General features: G+C 44.8%; 2 protein-coding genes and 2 long non-coding RNA genes across 4 annotated transcripts in view; 3 read left to right on the top strand and 1 right to left on the bottom strand.

Annotated features, from left to right (window-relative positions):
- Positions 1-4,267, top strand: part of arhgap39 (Rho GTPase activating protein 39) — a 74,811-nt gene extending 70,544 nt beyond the window's left edge. Inside the window, exons 7-11 of the mRNA XM_061034844.1 lie at positions 651-724; positions 2,331-2,530; positions 2,778-2,869; positions 3,164-3,333; positions 4,058-4,267. Coding sequence (XP_060890827.1) covers positions 651-724; positions 2,331-2,530; positions 2,778-2,869; positions 3,164-3,333; positions 4,058-4,252 — 731 coding nt within the window. The 3' untranslated portion in view covers positions 4,253-4,267. The remainder of the gene's footprint in view (positions 1-650; positions 725-2,330; positions 2,531-2,777; positions 2,870-3,163; positions 3,334-4,057) is intronic.
- The window catches only part of LOC132972058 (uncharacterized), a 284,543-nt gene that overhangs the window by 247,029 nt on the left and 15,812 nt on the right, over positions 1-21,702 (top strand). The window lies entirely within an intron of this gene.
- Positions 6,764-9,416, top strand: LOC132972060 (uncharacterized). Its single transcript, XR_009672850.1, has 2 exons — positions 6,764-6,853; positions 7,103-9,416. It is a non-coding gene; the product is annotated as an uncharacterized LOC132972060 (long non-coding RNA).
- On the bottom strand, positions 9,550-20,961 carry lrrc41 (leucine rich repeat containing 41). Its single transcript, XM_061034876.1, has 10 exons — positions 20,372-20,961; positions 17,113-17,199; positions 16,973-17,031; positions 16,084-16,897; positions 15,757-15,972; positions 14,674-14,838; positions 14,408-14,506; positions 13,319-13,447; positions 12,404-12,476; positions 9,550-11,015 (listed from the first exon to the last, which is right to left on the bottom strand). Exons 1-10 carry the CDS (start codon positions 20,466-20,468, stop codon positions 10,796-10,798), a joined length of 1,959 nt encoding a protein of 652 aa, XP_060890859.1. The 5' UTR covers positions 20,469-20,961; the 3' UTR covers positions 9,550-10,795.

Here is a 21,702-nt window from a genome sequence, read left to right as displayed (position 1 = left end):
TTCCTTTAAGGATCTTAAATATGAAAACTCAGCAGGTTCTGGTCTGACTACTCTTCAGACTTCATGGTACCCTCAGGATCACCTCGTTCATCCCAGAGGACAATGCGGTTCCACAGTCCACCCCGACCATGCTATGTTTACAGACAGACAACAAACCAATCAGAACACAACAGAGAAGTGCGCTGGCTCGCTGACACCCTCGTGTGGTCACTTTAGGTAATGTCAAACACAAGGGCCAGGCCAAGATGAAAAGATCATCTTAGACTTTATCAATCAATCATTATTTATAAAGCGCTGAACAAGTGTTATCTGGAGACGCTTTCCAACAGAGCATATGGGATAATCTGCAGGAAGGATTCCTCCTTTGTGTTCCTGAGGTGGAGGTCGGCGGTGGTTGTGGGGACGATGCAGTCTGAGGGTGGTGACTGGTCGGCAGGGACGTCGGGTGGTAGTAGTGCCCGATCACCTCGCTGTAGGTCGGGGGACTTTAATGATCATGGCGGTTAAATGAAGAATCTCTACATTATTTGAGGGCTGCTTCTGATCTCACCTCACGTCCTTCACTGAATGAAAGATGATATGTTTGTTAGAACAACAACAAACAAAAGAGATCTTCTTCTGGTCTAAATATTGTCTCTCTGTTGTTGCAGGCGTGGCCATTAGCAGTTATGCTAAATATTGCTACAGGAAGCTGACCAAGGGGGCGCTGACCGGAGCCAAGAAGGTAAGCAGCAGTCTGTCTCCATCTCTCTCAGCTCCCTGCTCGTTCAGTCTCAGGGACATGAGCTCCTAAAAGAGACTTCTTTAAAAACAGAACATGTGTACAGGTTATTCTTTCTGCTCTGGTTTCAGAACATTTCTTTCAAAGAGAGGGAGACGAGCATGTTATGTGGGACTTATTTTCAGAGATGTATGAAGTATTTCTGACAGCAGGCGGGTGTTTGCAGGACTGAGTCTAACTTGAAAACAGGTTGTTGGAACCCGTCAGCAAGAGCAGCTGTGTGGCTTCCTGCTTCATTTATGTAACACACATTGAAATATTAGTCGTAGTCACTTCATGCAACACCAGATTTAGTTCATTATTTTGAAGTACCAGGATGTTTGTCTTTGAGTTTCTCTGGAAAGCAGCAGCGCTCCGTGTGACACAGGTAGAGGATCTATGGTGACCTGGCCTTAAGTCTCTGGACACAACAGGGGAAGCTCGATCCAAAGGAAACTGGACTTAGTTAAAGATCTTAAAGGAGGACTGAGAACCTTCACTGACGTAATCCAACATAAGATTAAGATTTTAAACAAACCTTGGACTGCTCAGTGCTCAGAAACAGAGATGGGATGTATCTCACATTATTTGTGATTCATTGTAACCCCCTTCCCACCGAGTGGTTGAGTTCGGTTGAGGGGCGGCTGTGGATCAGTGGGGAGAGTCGGTCATCTGGGGTTCGATCCCCAGCTCCTACAGACCCTAAAAGGTTGAGCTAGACACCCTGCTGTTTTGTTGATTGGTTGGAAGAATCATCACTTCCTGTGTGACAGTGGTGATAAAGGACAAACTCATAACGCACCATGTTGAGACATCCTGAGGATTTCATGGAGTTTCACCACGTTAGAGTACGGCTGAAACACAGGATCAGTGTTCTGCATATCACACTGTGCCCAACTGAACCGGACCGCTTGGTGGAAATGGAGCTTATCCCGCCCAAAGACATTTTAACATGCAGGCTGGAGGAGCCAGAGAAACCACAGATGTTCTTATTAGTGGACAGGAAGCATAAACTGTGGAATTCAGAATCTGGTAATAAAAATAAAAATAACTCTTCTTATGAGAGGATGATGTGTACTCTGTTATCAGGTGGATTTATAAAATGGTTGTTTCAACATGTAATGCTCATCCCTTTGGCCTTACCTGTGAGTACGGAGGTGTTGGAGGGCAGCAACTTGGCTCGGAGCCCGTGTAGCTTGTTGTGCCAAACTCTCAGCGTGTTTGTGACTCGGATCATTTGTCACTTTTAGGAGCCCGCAGTGTTCCCCTGCTCACCGCTAACAGCCCTCTAATGAGCTGTGAGAGCTGATGGACCTGTGTTTATATCTCTCCCTCTGCTGTCTGACCCTCACCTTCCCTCCTCTAACTGTGTGTGTGTGTGTGTGTGTGTGTGTGTGTGTGTGTGTGTGTGTGTGTGTGTGTGTGTGTGTGTGTGTGTGTGTGTGTGTGTGTGTGTGTGTGTGTGTGTGTGTGTGTGTGTGTGTGTGTGTGTGTGTGTGTGTGTGTGTGTGTGTGTGTGTGTGTGTGTGTGTGTGTGTGTGTGTGTGTGTGTGTGTGTGTGACTCCTCAGGGCCTACAGAAGCCCTGTCTGGAAGAGATCATACACGCCAGGAACGCCATCTTCAGTCCCTCCATGTTTGGCTCGTCCCTGGAGGAGGTGATGGCTCTCCAGAAGGAGCGCTATCCAGACAGCCAGCTGCCCTGGGTGCAGACCCGCCTCTCTGAAGAGGTTCTGGGTCTCAATGGAGACCAGACGGAGGGCATCTTCAGGTGAGTGAGAGACGGGAGGAAAGGGAAAGAGGAGGTGCTTCATTACAGATCACATGTTCAGAGATGTAAAAACAACTCTATAAGGGTCTATATATGAGAGCGGTGAGGATAGAATCAGGTTCTGTAGCTCCTGGAGGGATTTTAAGGTTTACACACACTCTAAATGCAGACGAGGGCGTCCACACACACAAACCAGACTGAGACTGGAAAGACCCGGTTTGACCATCCTGTGTTCTCTGACCTCCAGGGTACCTGGGGACATCGATGAAGTCAATGCCCTCAAGCTGCAAGTGGATCAATGGAAGATCCCCACAGGACTGGAAGACCCGCACATCCCAGGTAAACACACACACACACACACACACACACACACACACACACACACACACACACACACACACACTAACCCTTACTCTGAACAGATAAGGACATGATGACATCACTGCTGGTCTTCTGTGGTGTCACAGGCATCATGATTGGTTGGTTGTCAGGGGGAATAACTTTGATAACGTGGTCCTCACTTACCCCCTGAACTCAGTGTAGTAGAGCTCTAATAAACCTTGTGTGTTTCTCAACCAGCTTTTTAAAATGTCCTCTTGTTGAAGTCTCCCCGTGTCTCTGTGTGTCCCCCAGCATCCCTGCTGAAGCTCTGGTACCGGGAGCTGGAGGAGCCGCTGATTCCCCACGAGTTTTACGAGGAGTGTATCAATCACTATGACGACCCAGAAGCAGCTGTTAACGTGGTGCTGGGCCTGCCACACATCAACAAACTGGTGCTCTGCTACCTCATCCGCTTCCTACAGGTAACACACACACACACACACACACACACACACACACACACACACACACACACACACACTTAAAGTCTGGCTCATGTTCACGTTCCTCAGAGTGTCAGTTAAGCAGAATGAATAAATCTCAGATGTAAGAGAACATGTAGACTCCTCACAGAGAGACTCTTGAAGGACAGGGATTCAAACCAGGAACCTCCTCACAGAGAGACTCCTGTCAGACGGGGATTCAAACCAGGAACCTCCTCACAGAGAGGCTCCTGTCAGACGGGGATTCAAACCAGGAACCTCCTCGTTGACCACTGAACCACTGTGCAGAAAGAACCAAAACAATTTCCAGTAGTTGTTTTTGTCTTCCAGAGAGGGGCGTGGTCAGCTCACATTCTTAAATAGGACTTGAACAGAAGTCTCCTGGGTGAAGATCCTGTGTTTGTTGGCCAAAGAGGAGGGAGGGATTAGGTAAAGTTCTACAGGGGGAAAAACACTATTAGTCCAGACGCTGTCCACCATAATACCATCATGTGATCTTACGTACTCTGTACTGTGTGTGTGTGTGTGTGTGTGTGTGTGTGTGTGTGTGTGTGTGTGTGTGTGTGTGTGTGTGTGTGTGTGTGTGTGTGTGTGTGTGTGTGTGTGTGTGTGTGTGTGTGTGTGTGTGTGTGTGTGTGTGTGTGTGTGTGTGTGTGTGTGTGTGTGTGTGTGTGTGTGTGTGTGTGTGTGTGTGTGTGTGTAGGTATTTGCCCAGCCCGCCAATGTGGTCATCACCAAGATGGACGTGAACAACCTGGCCATGGTCATGGCTCCCAACTGTCTGCGCTGCCAGTCCGACGACCCGAGGGTGATCTTTGAGAACACCCGCAAGGAGATGTCCTTCATCCGGGTGCTGATCCAGCGACTGGACACCAGCTTCATGGACGGAATCCTATAGCCCCCTCACCACACACACACACACACACACACACACACACACACACACACACACACACACACACACACACACACACACACACACACACACACACACTCTTTACCCTCAGCTTCACCTACGCTCCCTTTAACCCCCCCTCCCCCCATGAAAGGCCCCCATACACTCCCCTCACACAGGATGGTCACACACATACATGATTGCCTCTCCGACATGTTTACTTTGAACTGAACTGAACTGCCTTGTTTTGTTTGTTTGAACCGGCTGTCTTTTCTATTTCTGTACCCGCTGTCCTTCAATGACATTCACAACAAACAAACAAACAAACACCGTATAGGATCCAACAAGGTTTCCATGTGTGATCAGAGTGCTGTGTGTGCCTTCAACATGAGTCCAGTGTCCACACATACAGTCTGAAGTCATGGTCACACTCACAGGTCAGCTTCTTTTTGATCAACAACTTGAAACACAAACTCACATACAGTACTAACTGCCAAAGTCCACATACTCCATGCACGCCACCGTCCGTCAGCGCGTTACGCTCGTATCTCCACAGCACGCACTGCGGCCCGTCTCCGGAGTGAGCCAGCAGCACCGCTCACCTCTGAGTCTATTTCTGACTGAGCCCGATGAAAGGTCAAACTGGACACAATAGATCAACCCAGGCAGGAAACAGACACAGGAACGCACAGAGCATCCGTTGAATTTCAAAATAAAACACAAGCTACAGACTCCTGATCGTGTTTTCCATAACTTTATCAACATGACATCAAATCAGAAAGAACAACTAATCATCCTCAGAGAGACAAAGACACATGTTGTTCTCTTTATTCCCGCGGGATCTTGTAGTTCTCCTGTGATGAGATGAGAAGAGATTCAACTTTATTGTCATTACACATATACAAGTATAGAGTAACGAAATGAGGTTTGGCATCTCACCAGAAGTGCAAATAAGCACTTGAGATCTTGGGAGTTCTCCTGTGATGTTGTAGTTCTCCTGAGCTCTTGTAGTTCTCCTCTGATCTTGTAGTTCTCCTGAGATCTTGTAGTTTCTGACAGAACGCAGCGTGCACGGACTATGTGGAATAAAGCAGGAAGTGTCACTATCACCGAACACAGAGCGAGGATGAACACTCACAGGATGAATGATGCATTCATACAAACAGACTTTACACAAGTTCTACCACAGGTGTTTAAACGTCTCACACAAACACGAGCTAACTAAACACACTCAGATATGATATGAGGCCTAGCTGCAGACAGGCGCCTCGGACACCAGGTGGAGAGGTGCCACGTTGTTTTACACTGCCGCAACCAGGAGCTGACACCTCCACACGGGGAGGGGGGGACCTCACTCCTCCACCTCATCAGACCGATGTGGGCTCCGCCTCCTGACTTCTCTGAGTGTAGCTGTTCAGGCTGTGTGAGATGAGCATCTTTACCTGTCAGAGCGGGAGCGTGGACACTTTGTGTTTTTACTCCTCTCTGTTCACGTTCTTTTAGAGTTTTATAAATTCCACGTTTAAAGTGAACACAACATTATGAACTGGTTTCCGTTGGAGAGCTGATGGTCACTCACCCACGCTCTGTGGCTGACCGCAGAAGAACGTTCTCCGCAGGTCTTTAGAAACATAATATATTTGGTGTTTCCTCATGACGGCCCCGAGCAGGTATGAATAAATCTTAAGTTAACAGAGGTGAACTATAAAGTCTTCTATTCTGTTACATCAGTACACCCCTCGATGCTGCTCGCCATGTTAGCTAGGAAGACAATACTTAAAGAATGAATCCTTCATCGCTGACTTATTACCTTCATTAAATCATTAATATAAACTTTATTTATTGCCAGGGAACAGTGGGAATATGTGGAATAATTAAGAGTAACTCTAAAGGTCGTCTGGTTCATTCTCATGCTTACCTGTACAATTTAAAAACAGGTGTTACAAAGTGAATGATGCTACTGCGTTCTCTGACACATAACTATAAGTGACAGACAGACGAGTTTAAACACAGCTTCACGCTGTTTAGAGAAAACTTAAAGGTGGAGTCAGAAGCCTCCTCCAACCAGAACAAATCAGAACAGTAAAATCCAGTCAGAGGACAGAGTCTCTGCAGACACAGTCACCACCACACATGTATGGAGGCCCAGAAGAGACAATGGAGCAGCTTCACTTTAGGAGAAGTCTGTCTTTTATTTTGAAGGAACAAGCTGCTGACTCTGTCTTTACTTTAGGAGAAGTCTGTCTTTTATTTTGAAGGAACAATCTGCTGACTCTGTCTTTACTTTAGGAGAAGTCTGTCTTTTATTTTGAAGGAACAATCTGCTGACTCTGTCTTTACTTTAGGAGAAGTCTGTCTTTTATTTTGAAGGAACAAGCTGCTGACTCTGTCTTTACTTTAGGAGAAGTCTGTCTTTTATTTTGAAGGAACAATCTGCTGACTCTGTCTTTACTTTAGGAGAAGTCTGTCTTTTATTTTGAAGGTCCCTACATAAGTCTGTATTTTATTTTAAAGGAACAAGCTGCTGACTACCTTTAAGAAGCTGGAAGTCGTATTTTAATCCAGATGAACAGGGTCCAGTGTAAATAATGAAACGTGATAATAGTTAAACGCTAAAACAGATTATAAACAGAAACACAAATAGAGGAGTCATCAGATGGTCGCCATGGTAACAGACACATGATGAATTCCTCCAAATCAACAGAAGCAAACAACCTCCATGAAATGTTGCTTCATGAAGCGTTACAGGTGGTGTGTGTCCTTTTTTTTAAATCACTGAACACAAGGGTGGGCAGTCGGAGATAACGGGGGGGGGGGGGGGGGTATTTCTCGCCTACCCTCGGATGAGCTCAGTGAAATCTCTCCACTTTAGGTCGTCCATCTCGTCCCACACAGTCCACGCTGCTGTGAAACCCGTCTAGGAACAGAAACAGTAGACGGTGTGTCAGCCGCACTGCCAGTGAGGCTGCGTCACACTGTTTTTAAAAACAGCACAGCATGCTCGATGTTCCTCCTGGGAGGGGTTTGAAAGATGCCCCCCCCAGCCCCCGTCCTGTCACCCCACCTGATCCCACAGACCTCCGCCCCCCCAACAAGCCTTTCTGCTCACTAATGATTTGTGAATGTGTGTGTCTGTCGTTGTTTACTAAATGTGTCCGTGTGTGTACGAGGTCGTACTGTGACTTCCTGTTTTCATTTGAGATTTCTCTGTATTTAACAGACTTTCTATGTTTTTAACATGTTTGTTTTTATATGATTTAATTTATTTATATTTATTTGAGGAGATGTCCTTAATGCCTTCTTTAGAAATTGTATTGTAGGCTCCAGTGTGTGTGTTTTTGTTACGACACATGGGTGTGTGTCCTGTATGTGTATGAACGTGCAATCGACTGCAGGTTTCCAAATGTTCGGGCACATGTCAAACTCGCTGTATCCGTCTTATTCTGATGACTGTGGGTGCTCCATAGAGACACACACACACACACACACACACAGACCATCCTAGAAACCACTGACGCCCCCCCCCCCCCCCCAAAAGGTCCAGATGATGTCCGTTTTTGTCGACATGAACCTTTGACTTTGTGTGTTTGTGTGCAGCTCGCTCTCTCTGACACACACACTCCTCATAGATCACGTGTACATTGACTCTGTACAGACTGTAAAAAGAAGAATTTAGGGAATCAAGAGAGGAAAAATCACCATGTGTACCAGTGAGAACCCGTCATGTCACAGGGAGACGACTTAATGTTTCTTTTTCTTTCACGTCTCGTTCAAGTGTAAAATCTTCTCACATCGATAGAAGTCTAAAAGTTTAACAAGTTTAATACCTGAAACACATCTTTGAACAGTCTTTAGACTATTCCATCATTATCAAGTACCAGGAAGTGTTTTAAAGCCCCCCTCTCAGTCACTGTAGGTCTGATTCATACCCCAGGGAGAAGTTAGTGCGCAGCAGACAGCGCTTCATCGGGTCTCTGATGGACGCCAGGAGTCAGCTGTCAGCTGGCTCAATCACCGTCTCTCACTGAACAGGCTGCCACTGTTCAGAGCAGTGAGAGAGCACCCCCTCAAGGGGAGTGGTCACAATGACATCCTGAGATCATCCCACCCTTCCTTCATAATCAAACATCTCACTGATGGTCAGACGCTGGCTGACTTTGACACACGACAGGTTTTTAGGCTCCAAACAGGAAGTGTCTCAAAACGTGTGAGGGTTGCTTCTTACTTTCTTCGGTCACGATTGGAGCCTCAGATAAACTCTTTGCTAACCTTAGGTGACCCAGGCCAGTAGGGGGCCCCCTAACGGCTGACAAACTTTGAAACCCGAGCATTGCCTCAGATGCTCATTTAGCAACGACAGGAAATCTGCCTAAGGGGGCCCCATCTGACATCACTCACTTTCAATACCCTGCTAAGCATCACAGCATTATTCAGGTGAAAAACAAAATGTGTCAATTAAGGAAAATGAAGAGGAGTTATCAATCTGAAAAAAAGTGAAAAAAGACAGAGGGAAAATTCATTGGAAGAGGCCCCACAATGAACCTTTGCCTGGGGCCCCAACAGACCCTAGAATGGCCCCTGAATGGAACTAACTGGAATCATAATTCGCTCCCCGTCTTTTAACCCGGGTCATTAAATGTGACGTCCTGTGCCATGTGCCACTTTCAACACCAGGTGTGATTTAGATTTATACTTCCTGTTTTCCACTTTTCCTCATTAAGGACAACTGGTGACACCAGGCGACTGACTTCTTTATGAGGTATGAATCCAGCCAAATATTTCTACGTCATCCTATCAAACCACTTAGTAACCGCTGGGCCCCGGAGATAGTCGGTCCAGACTCTAATATAACGCGCCGGTGTGTATGAGTGAGTATGTGCTGTGTGTTTGTTAATGTAAGCGACGGTTGTAGATAGACCCAGCCAATCAACCAGTTAGCATGCAGACGTCGGGTCTTCACTCTCATCAACTTGAATTTACTAAAAGATGAAAAATATAGAAGGAAGCAAAGTGACTCTACAGAGCGTAAGTGTTACCGTATTTAGCTTTAAATGGTCACTCTGAAAAAGAAGACGCGCTTTTTAATCCCTTTTTCTGGTTGTTTTTTCTACTCGGTTCCTACTAATGACGAGTTAGTAGTCGGTGTGTTCGATGATGTTCGTCTGATGTTAAGAAAAAGACAACGAAGAGAAGGTGAGCGACAGCCGCTCTTCACCTTTACATTCAATTCTCCAGGTTTTTTCAGTTGTCTCTTAATGTCCACTGTCACTCACACTCTGTCTGAAGGAAGACTCTGGAGGTGTAACAGATGTTGGTTTAATAAAAGATTCAAATGTCAAACTAACACGGGCTGCTGTTTCACTTCAAAACAAGAGAACAAATTCAGCAACATATTTCATGTAACATACCGTAAAACTTCTAATAAACACCCATCCCAATTCAAGGCCCCGCCCCTTTTACCTGCCTGGTGTAGCCACATGTTTTAACCAATAAAGGCAGCTCTTCGTTAGAGGTCGCTGTGGATTGAATATACGGAGATAAAGCAGCAAGACTCACAGAATACCTCAACATCAAGACAGAATGAAGCTAGTGCAGCGTACGGTCTTAAAAAGCAACATCAAATTCTTGGTTTGTAACTTAAAGGTCACATATTCAAAATCCTCTTCCCCATGTTCCTCTAACTCTTAACATGTGTCTCTAGTCTGTCTACAAACCCCCCAATGATGAGAAAAGTCCATCCTCTCCGTCTTCTTCCTGCTCCACTTTTCAGAAAATGTGTGCTCAAACAGGCCGTTTGGAGATTTTCCCTTCATGACATCACAAAGGGCAGTAGCCCCTCCCCCAGGTGGGTGACACTCCCACAGCTAGGTGTTTGTTCTGCCCTCTGAGTCTGCCTTCTCACCGTAAACAATAGGACATGGAGCGAGAAAGACCAAGACACCCAAGTCCTTCCAGAAAGGGGGCGTGGTCAGACACAGCTCATTTACATATTTAAAGGTACAGACACAGAAACAGCCTGTTCTGAGCAGGGCTGAAATAGAGGGGTTTATAGACATGATCAAATACAGGATCAGAGTGGATTTAGAACAAGAAACTTCACACACATGTTTTGAGGAGCTCTGAGACTTATTTAAACTGAAGAAGAGGAGGAGAATATGTGACCTTTAAGATGTTTAAGTAAAGGTTTGCCTTGAATTGACGCCTGTACCAAATAAAGGCCGGCTCATTTCATGGATTAAGTAGATAAAAGCCTGGGTTCATTGATAGAAGTTTTACGGCATAAAAATTAAATGACGTGTGAAAAATAAATAACCAAACCAGCCGTACAGATTCATCCACTTCTCTGATGTCACTATGGATACAATAAGCACAGAACACTTCCTTTGTGCACACACTGTAGGTATGTATGGTAAGGAACGAAAGCTGCAGGTCCAGAAAATGTTAAAGCATCCAAACTGACATCTCACTGATCACAGTCCTTTTTCTATCAGAGAGAAAATCTAAAAAAAGCTTAATTTCAGTCCAACAGGGAGAGAGCCGCCTCGTTCACATGTTGCTGATGTGGTCGGCCATCGTGTGGGTGGATACCCATCCTTCAACAAGTACAACACCGAATGGGCGGAGTCTCTTCAGTGCAGTGTCCCACGTGTCGGGGTCCCGGTCTCCTGGGTTTTTCCTGAGGTCAAGGGTCAGTCGGTGTGGGGGGCGATGAGTCCTCAGTGTGTCTGCAAACTCCAGCAGCTCAGCAGGCTGGATGAAGTTGGAGCTGCTCAGGACAGAAGACAAAGTCAACAAAAACTTAAAACAAGAGTTGGCTTAATAGGGTTAGGGTTATGTCAGTGCGTTTCCACCACACGGCCTGGTTCAGTTTGGTTCAGTTTGGTTCAGTACAGTTCACATTACTGACATTTCCACTCTCAAAAATTTGGAATGGAACCAAAATAAACCATCTGTACCGTCCTATTTTTTTGCTTCCCTTCTGTTTGGTTGCCAAGCGTACCGATCCGACCCTAAAGGGCGGAGATAGACACCCTACAGTCTGTTGATTGGTCGAAAGAATCATGACTTCCTGTGACAGCATAAAGGACAGACACTAAACGCACCATGTTTAAATATCCTGTGATATCTGTGTTTTTTTTAGACTTAAGGCCTTATTTTTTAGACCTTACTTCCAGGTGTGTTTCAGGATGTCAGGGATCCAGTTTGATACGCTGCTCTCTATACTGGAAGCACACATTAAAAAGAACAACACCAATCTCTGCAGAGCTAATGATTCTGAACAGCAGCTGGCAGAATGTGGACGGTGGCGAGAAAATCGAACCTGTTCTGAAAATAAATAATGACGTACAGAAGTTTCTGAGTCAGTGTGCAAACATTAAGACACAACATGAGATCGTATTTTTTTGTGCGCCATTTTCAGAAGAAAAGAAGAAAAGAAGGGACTCAGTGTGCAACAGCCTTTATGTCAGCGCATATGGATGACCTCGGAGGTGCTGACCTCTGCTGGACGTCCTCAATTGTTGTCCTTTGTTTACTTTGTCGCATTCTTCTTTGTTGAATTTATTATTGGCAGGCTACACTGCTATGATGTCACGCTGTTACTTAGCTGACGCTGCTATCGCTATACAACTAACAACGCAACTTACCAAGTAAGGGATTGGTTGGCTGTGAAAGCACAAGCAAGATCAGGGTTTACCGTACCAAACAGAACCAAACAGAACCAGACAGTGGGATCGAGGCTTCATTCCCCCATTACTGACACACTGACGTTGAAGTAGTCATGAAATGTCATGAGGTGGAGTTTAGATTCTTGTCTGCTTGATACTTCAATAAAATAAACGTCACATGTAAAAAAAACTAATACTTCAACTACCCCCCCCCCCCCCCCCCCCCTGCTTCTATCTAAGAAAAGATAGAAGGACCCCAGGAGGGGAATCACTGCAGTATTGTAATGGACAGCTTTTAAAAATGTAGTGTTGACCTTATTCAAGTTGAGTAACACGTGATAGAAAACACAAACATCTGTAGCTTCAGCAACATGAAGAGTTCTTCACACTTCAGAGGTGAGAACGTTTGAAACACATCAGACTCTATTCAACTAACAACACGTGCACTGATAACTTCAGAGCAGCAGAGTGGTCCTGCAGCTCCTACCTGATGTTCAGTCTGTTCACTGAGCTCGCTGAAGATCCTGAGAACAGCTCCGACAGGACGCACACGTTCCTGGCTGTAGACACACAAACTTACATTTATTTACAGATAAACAGAAGTGATATGATTTATCTTTCTCCAGAGATCTGACTTGAAAAACACACACACTCAGCTCGTCATATTAATGTAAATGTGTTTGAACTTGTGTCGTGCTTTTCTAGTCTTCTAACTCTTTTAGAAGCTCTTTTCTTTTCTTTTTTCATATTGATTCTGTGACAGCGTAATGTTGGTGTCCTAGTCGGTGAATTAACATTGTTTTCCTACGTTGTAGAAGCACGGCACAGCGGGAGCTCCACATACACACACAGTCAGACACACACACACACACACACACACACACACACACACACGGACTCTTTACTCAGCAGCCTCTACCATCAGTGTGTGAATGTGTATGAATGGATGAGTTAATACTGATGGACTCTTTACTCAGCAGCCTCTACCATCAGTGTGTGAATGTGTATGAATGGATGAATTAATACTGATGGACTCTTTACTCAGCAGCCTCTACCATCACTGTGTGAATGTGTATGAATGGATGAGTTAATACTGATGGACTCTTTACTCAGCAGCCTCTACCATCAGTGTGTGAATGTGTATGAATGGATGAGTTAATACTGATGGACTCTTTACTCAGCAGCCTCTACCATCAGTGTGTGAATGTGTATGAATGGATGAGTTAATACTGATGGACTCTTTACACAGCAGCCTCTACCATCAGTGTATGAATGTGTAGGTGTGACCTGTGGTGTTAAAGCGCTTTGAGTAGTCGGAAGACTAGAAAAGAACTAAACAAGTCCATTTCCTTCACAGGAGGCATGAACTGAATGTGACTGCTGTCTGTAGAAAGATGCTCACCTAGTCGATTCTGAGCCAGGCTGAGTGTGTGAAGAGAAGGCACTTTCTTTACAGCCGTCACCAACTGCCTCAAACTCTCCTCTTTGTCACTCCACTTCTCAAGGAGGCGGCAGTCATTCAACCGCAGCTCTGAGAGGAGAAGATGGAAAAAAACAAAGTTCATCAAAAGCTCCGAGAGGAGATTACAGAAATTTTGGTTAAGCTTTAGATAACGGTCCACAGAGCATCCTGTGCACTGATTCATCATCATTCATCACATCTTAATTTATTAATGCATTAATGAAGCTTTGCGTTAGTTCTTGCAGACAGCCATCTGATCGACAGCAGCTCATATTAAACACAACCTCCATCTCCCTGATCTCTGCTATAACCACGCTGCTCACACTCTGCTGCTGCTGCAGGCAAAGCTTTGCCTCCACCATCCCAGCCGCCTCCTTTCTGCCTCAAGCCTTTGGGTCCCCCTTGTGGTGGGGTTTAGCACTGCGCTCCCTGGAAACCTGTGGCGTGCTGCTCAGCTAACCCAGGGAGCATCCTCTGAGCAGAGCCTCAAACACCGAGCTCATCTGTGCATCCACTTTGTTTAAAATTGTGAGAGTGTTCCTGGTTGAAGTAAGGTGTTTCAGTCTCCATGAGTCAGAAGTTATTATGGGATGTTCATTATTTATCACCTTGGGATGAGGTGAGGTGGGATGTGGAGGCTCTGCAGGCTGACTGGCTTTTGCACTGCTCGGCATCACAGGAGCTGCCAAAAGGAGAGCAATCAAGACCACCATTGAGGCTGCAGAGAGGGCCTCTAGGTGGCTTTGGATCAAGAGGTCTGACACATGGGCCACTGGATGAACTCAGGATTCATCCCTGATGATGTGTCCCAGCGTATGAAGATACTAAAGTGCATTACTGATAATTCATCATGAATCAAAGCAGTGATTCAAATTTGTGCATGAAACTCATGATAATCTGTGGACCCTTATCTAAAGTGTTTTCATTTAGCATAGCTTCATTTTCCTGAAGGAAACCAAACCACTTTGTCCCAGGCACCGGCCCATAATCAGAGAAAGACTTACAGGGAGCAGTCAGGACTTTTCTTACCTTCCAACTTGCAGACTTTGAGAAGATTTAAGATCTCCGGGAGACAGTCAGACAGCTTCATGTCCTCCAAATGAAGAATCTTCAAGTGATGGTTGGACTCTGAAAAAGTGACCACATGTAAATAGTGACAGCACTGCAGTGGGGGTGTAGTTTTGAGCAGGACAGTTTGGGCTGGTTGTAAGTGAATAATGAAATCCAGTGTCCTGTATGCTTTGGGTCAAAGTGGACACTCTTTGTTTACACCTTCTTAGAGTGAGACACGTTACCTGACAGAGTGGTCAGGAGTCGCTTCTGAGAGGAGCCCGTTGGTAATCTCATCCCGGCTACGTGAAGTGTTGTGAGATTTGGACAGCGCCTCAGCACCGACGTGAAAAGCTGCATATCTGTTTGGACCTCAGTGACTTTGACTGTGAGTTTCTCCAGAGGCAGCTCTGTTCAAAGAAGGAGAAGAGTCAAGGTCAAAAATGATGAAAATGAACATTTACAGGTCCAGTCAGTGAAATGATAAAGGTATCTTACTATCTGATCAGACATTAAGGAAACATGCTATGTTGAAGAGCTGTCTTCTCTGACAACAATGCAGCAGCCAGTATGTCCTCCTTCTAACTTTAGATTCTGCTCCTGAATGCTCTGGATTTGTTTGGACCAGAGAAGGTAGGCGCTTTTAAGACACCCCCACACGGCCGTTTTGGACGCCCCTCGGTTTACCAGATATGAGAGCAGTTATCAGGTCAACAGGTGTTGCAGCGATGGAAGCGGTCAAGAGAAGTGGTTCAGATAGAAGTGATTGTACCCGACCTAAAAAGCCTCTGCATGTTTCTAATAAGCTCCACGAGCAGAAACGTGCTCAAACTAGGATCAATATTGGAGATGATTTTGAAAAATGGAGAGAGGTTAGAACACAGAAAGGTTTACAGACCCATGCAGAGCTGGATAAACACTGAAGCTTCAGAGTCCACCACATGGTGACCTGTGTGAGCATCCACTCTAGAGAGGGGGGGAGAGATAGCTCTCTACAATGTTTAGAATTTAGACTGCAGTACCCATTTTAAACACTAGGGGTCAGAGTTACATACTGCTCCTTTAACAAAGTTCAAGAAGAGTCTTGCTGTTATTTGATTCTCATTCTTTGTACAGTCAGATGAATGTTCCACTACTATAAAAAAAAAAAAAGCTCTTCTTTTACTTTCAGACCAATCTGAAGTCACTCTGGTTCAAACTCTTGCACACATAAAAGATTCTCTTCTAATCACTATAAGACTAAACTGGTTAACGATTATTATCTAAACGAACGTTGTGTTTCAAACGTTGCATCACATTACTGCTCACTTCACGTTCAGTTTTTTTACCTTTGGTGTCTGACTCTGCAAGCCGGGAATAAGGGACCACGGTATGGATCTCCACATGCAGCGACTTCACTTTGGAGCTGGCATTCAGCAGGGTCTCCATGAGTTTGGCGTAGGGCAGGGCACTGATGCTCAGGTCAGTCAGGGAGCTGCGGGAGCTCTCAGACAGTCGCCTCAGTGCTCTAGCCAGGGACAATATATCTGAGTCTGTGAAGGTCCCTGCACAAAACACAAAGTAGAATAGTTTCACAACGCTTCTCTGGAGTTCATGGTCCTCGACCTTTGTCACATCTGTCACAAGTCACCAAGGATGCAAACACTTCAACTTACAAGAGCTGTGCAGGATCAGAGAACAAAGGCAGAAAAAGGTGGGCAGGGCGTCGGTCAGCACTCTAAAGGAGTCTGACCTACAGTTATTTAACTCCAGATGTTTAATCTGGCCCCTTGGACAAGTCCCTGCTGAGGGGCCATCACATGGAGCGAAGGCTCGACAGAGAATCTGTTGTTCTACGACCACGTTAGCTACTCCAGATTTCTCCTCCTCCGATGACACAAAGCTGATCTTTGGACGTTTGCATGGCGTTGCTTCATCATCCCGATCAGCTGAGGCACTGCTAACAAGACCAGAGCTGCAACTGGGCCCGCCTTCTCTGACTGAAGTGTCTTGTGGAATACCGCTCTCCTTTCTGGCGTGCATTAGGTTCATGAGCTCGGGGGATACATGCTGAGTTCCCCTTCCATAGAGGATCCAGGCCAGCAGCACGGGACAGTCACTGTGTACAAGAACTGTGTCGGCCACCCCGTGGTCGGCCAGGCGGTGAAAGATATACAGCGCGGTCTGATTGCCCTTCTTTGAGAGATCCATGACGTTTGATACAATTTTCACAGTTTTCATTCGCTTTTCAAAAAGGTTCAGAAGCGGCCGCTGCTCGTCCATTAACCACTGAAGTTTCTTGTGACTGCCTGGACTCCCGAGAAGCGTGAAACTGGTGAGGCATTTAGCTGCAGCCCACAGGAAGGAGGGGGTGTTCAGATTGGCGAGGTTCCTTTTGACAAACGGGTTAGTGAAGCCATAGAAGACGAATGTAAACAGCCACTTCATGACCTCGTGTTTGGCCTCCTCTTCAGTGTGGAGACCCACAGCCTGAAATGGAACGTGGAGACATGATCATGTGTGGGCTGCAGAGGAAATTTTATACAGCTCTTTGGTGACACCTACCTGTTCAGGTCTGCACATATCCAGCAGGATCCCGATCCATCCAGAGTACGTTGATATCCCTGGAAGAAGACAAATGAACATCTTCATCACCTCTGTCACAAAGACCAGATACAAACCGCTACATGACGATGATACCGTACCTCTCTGATTCAGAGCAGGCTGGAGTTCATCCAGCTGGCATATGGTCAGGTGAGGAAGAAGATCCCTTATGAGAGGCGTTGGAAGACCTGAGTTAGGACAGATAGTTAGGACACTCTGACAAGGGGCAGCGCTGTGTAGAAGGTTTGTAAGTGCTGGAAATCGGTCTTGGTCTGAACACAGGTCTCAAGACCACTTTTTGAAGATCACGGCTCGTGTTGGAATTGAAATCTTTTTTTTGTATGTATGTGGAGCTCCCCATGTGGCCGTGCTCACGCAATGCCGAAACGCAGAATATTACTCTGGTGCAGAATCACTGTGAATGTTCAAAGACGTGATGACGGCTCAGCGTAGTTACGGCACTTTTGTCTGAAAGGGGCTAATGTTTATATACTCGTCTGGCAGGCTTTATAGTTAAAGTTTGTCTGCATGCTAAAGCTAATAACTTACTATTAAAAGTAAACGATAGTAACAAAATAACTAAGTATAGCCTTTTGGCTGCCCAGAAATGTCACACAAAGGGCACAACTTTTCATGAGCTCATGACTCCTAAATATGGTAAATACGATAAATACGATATTCCCGAGGAGGCCATGAAGGCAGCTAAAGTCCAAGAGATTCATGTGCTGCTGGGGTTGACTAAGTGCCGAGTTGGGACGTCGCTCTTCTGACTTCAGTGTGTTCACGTGATTTCAGTTCAGAAGGTCGGAATGATGTAACAAGTGATATTTTTAGCAAAAAGTTGATTTGTAATACGTGAATTAATAAAAATGTTGACATGAACAAAACATATTTTCTGTCGGGCACCTCATTCTTTTCCAAGTTACTCCTAGACTGTAAGCCTGCAGCCTGGCTACTCTCGTCTGTGTGCTCATGTCTGTGTGCTCTCGTCTGTGTGCTCATGTCTGTGTGCCTAAAGCCGAGCCCCCTGAGCTTCAAATTTTCAAAATAAAGCTCCGGGGGTCATGCAATTGAATTGTCAGTAATAAAATACTTAAAAACAATAACAGAATAAAATGTTTGTGTATAAACGAAGATTAATATTTTTTTATATATACACACACATATATAAATATATATATATACACACACTTTTATACACCGTTCAAGAAAGCAAATTTTCATTTTCTTGTTTTTTCCCCCCCACATTTTAATACTGTTACTTTTAACAGTAAGTACTTTGAATGGGCGGCAGTAGCTCAGTCTGTAGGGACTTGGAACCGGAGGGTCGCCACCAAGTCCGGAAATTGGTCTGGTAGCTGGAGAGGTGCCAGTCCACTTCCTGAGCACTGCCGAGGTGCCCTTGAGCAAGGCATCAAACCCTAAACTGCTCTGGAGCGCTCGCTGTGGGCAGCCCCCTCACTCTGACACCTCTCCATTAGTGCATGTCCATAGAAGATCCTGTTTGTGCATGTGTGTGTTCATGAGAGCACATGAGACGGGAGAACACAGATGAGAGAACACAGACGAGAGAACACAGATGAGAGAACAGAGACGAGAGAACACAGATGAGAGAACACAGATGAGAGAACAGAGACGAGAGAACACAGATGAGAGAACAGAGACGAGAGAACACAGATGAGAGAACAGAGACGAGAGAACACAGATGAGAGAACACAGATGAGAGAACAGAGACGAGAGAACACAGATGAGAGAACAGAGACGAGAGAACACAGATGAGAGAACACAGATGAGAGAACAGAGACGAGAGAACACAGATGAGAGAACACAGACGAGAGAACACAGATGAGAGAACAGAGACGAGAGAACACAGATGAGAGAACAGAGACGAGAGAACACAGATGAGAGAACACAGATGAGAGAACAGAGACGAGAGAACACAGATGAGAGAACAGAGACGAGAGAACACAGATGAGAGAACACAGATGAGAGAACAGAGACGAGAGAACACAGATGAGAGAACACAGATGAGAGAACACAGATGAGAGAACACAGATGAGAGAACACAGATGAGAGAACACAGACGAGAGAACACAGATGAGAGAACAGAGATGAGAGAACACAGACGAGAGAACACAGATGAGAGAACAGAGATGAGAGAACACAGACGAGAGAACACAGATGAGAGAACACAGATGAGAGAACACAGACGAGAGAACAGAGATGAGAGAACACAGACGAGAGAACACAGATGAGAGAACACAGACGGGAGAACACAGATGAGAGAACACAGACGGGAGAACACAGATGAGAGAACACAGATGAGAGAACACAGATGAGAGAACACAGACGGGAGAACACAGATGAGAGAACACAGATGAGAGAACACAGACGGGAGAACACAGACGAGAGAACAGAGACGAGAGAACACAGACGGGAGAACACAGACGAGAGAACAGAGATGAGAGAACAGAGATGAGAGAACACAGACGAGAGAACACAGACGGGAGAACACAGACGAGAGAACAGAGATGAGAGAACAGAGATGAGAGAGCGCCAGGATGCAGCCATACCCGACTCAGTTTCCGAGGAACAGGAGTTCATGTGCATTTCATTTCCGATGTTTCCGACACCTCATGAATGCACCATATATATTCCCTCATTGAATGCCTCTCGTCCAATCAGATCGGTTGTTCTGAACTAACTGACGATAATCGATACCAGCGCTAAAACTAACCGCTAACCAACGAGACCTGACGGTTGTCGTTCGTTTACGTTAACTGCTAACATTTGGTTTATACACAGACTGTAAATATTACAGGTTTATACACAGACTGTAAATATTACAGGTTTATACACAGACTGTAAATATTACAGGTTTATACACAGACTGTAAATATTACAGGTTTATACACAGACTGTAAATATTACAGGTTTATACACAGACTGTAAATATTACAGGTTTATACACAGACTGTAAATATTACAGGTTTATACAGTGTCATGTTAGCTTCTTCTATTTAAATTCAACCTTACTCTCTGTTCTTAGACATCTTTGTACTCTAAAAGTATTATATATTTATTTATTTCTCGTTTATTGCACATAGTTCTGTTTACATCTGTTAGTCTGATCACTGTCCACTTATCTCTACTCCTTTTATATTTTGTATTTTAAGTTAAGTTTAAGCTTTAAGTTGTATTTAAATTGACACTTTATATTTAGGTTAAATTGTTTCGTCTACCTGCACTGTTGTTAATTTACTGCTCTGTGTGAATTGCCATCCGGGGACAAAGTTTTTTTAATTGAATTGAAAGGTAAAGTAACGTTACGGTGATTTAACGTTAATATTCTCCACTTACCAAGAACACCTTCCAGTCCTATAGCATCGAAATGTGTCCTCACAGCTCGGAAACAAACCTGCTTCAGGTTTCTCTGCTTTGCTTTGCCGCCAGTCATTGTTTAGTTCTCATGAGTTTAGTTTTCTACAGTCAAAGAGAGGTCAATAAAACAATAAAACAATAAAACAGAGCCCGACCAACAGACTGTGCTGATAGTAAACAGTTCCACCGGCTTCTTCTTCTTCTTTGGTGTTTTAGCGGTAGATTTCATCCAAGAGGTCGCATTACTGCCCCCTGCTGGATTAAACCACTCATCACATTTCTAAATCCTCCTCAACAGACCAGGGACCAGATTCACGAAGCCTCATAAATACTAAGAGGTTGCTCCTAGTGTCAAAATTCAAAGACAATTCTTCTGCCTCTCCCTCTTTCACCACGGTCCAAACACTTTTTAAATGTCTCCTTACGAGTCCCTCTCTCTCTCTGTCTCTCCATTTCTGACAAAAACTTTCTACAATTAGTAAGTCAACTGTTCCTGCAAAGAGACCAGATGTGTGTGTCCCGGTGATATGTAGAGAGTACTGTTCAAATTACTGTGACCTATTCAGCATTAATTATATTATTTCGCATTTAAAATAAAAACTGTTGGGCTTTATTTTGAAATTTTGAAATAAAGTGAGCAGCTTCTGGTTAATGAAAGGTTGGGACATGAAGTTAAAGGCAGGGTTGGTAATTTCCTCCAGATCCACTTTTTAAGATGTTTGTTGAAATTGTCTTTATATCCTGACAGAAATTAATAACTCCTGTTCTCTGAAAAAGAAACAAAGAAAAACTGTCATCTGTATCTGTTGTAAGTCTGTAAAAACTTTGACCAATGTCTGAAGAAGTCACAGAAACAGGAAGTGCTTAGGGATCCCAAAGTGAGGTCAAACAGCTCAAAGGAACGGTTACAAAGATCAATGTGTGATGTCATAAGGTCAATGTGTGATGTCATAAGGTCAATGTGTGATGTCATAAGGTGGATATTACTTTGGACTCGTCAGCTGAGCTGTCTGAGAGTTTGTTAAAGTGAAATGAGACATTCAAAGATGCAGCAGTGTCCTTCTTTTACATCACTGAGACGACAGGGAGACACTGAGGACCACTATCTACGGAGAGCCTGAAGCCCCGTGTCCACTGAGCGTTTCTTTTCTGAGCGGCAGCGTCTTTTATCAATTGTTTTCAATGAGTAGACAGCGTTTACATCAGAATCCGCTCCGAGCTTTGGAATTGAAAATCTTTCATCTTTTCAGAAAGACTCTGTTGATGTCACCGGCGCTCTTTTCTAAATGTTTGATATTCTCTGTAGTTTT

The sequence above is a fragment of the Labrus mixtus genome, chromosome 3, assembly GCF_963584025.1.
Source record: "Labrus mixtus chromosome 3, fLabMix1.1, whole genome shotgun sequence".
Classification (NCBI taxonomy): Eukaryota; Metazoa; Chordata; class Actinopteri; order Labriformes; family Labridae; genus Labrus; species Labrus mixtus.
Note: the sequence above shows the minus strand (reverse complement) of the source record. Positions and strands in the feature narration are given on the sequence as shown.

Coding starts and splice junctions, on each gene's coding strand:
- lrrc41 (XM_061034876.1), bottom strand. CDS start 20,468: ATGACTGGCGGCAAAGCAAAGCAGAGAAACCTGAAGCAGGTTTGTTTC. Junction 17,200..20,371: donor AGGACTGGAAGGTGTTCTTG/GTAAGTGGAGAA, acceptor GTCCTAACTCAG/GTCTTCCAACGCCTCTCATA. Junction 17,032..17,112: donor GCCTGCTCTGAATCAGAGAG/GTACGGTATCAT, acceptor GTCTTCTTCCAG/GGATATCAACGTACTCTGGA.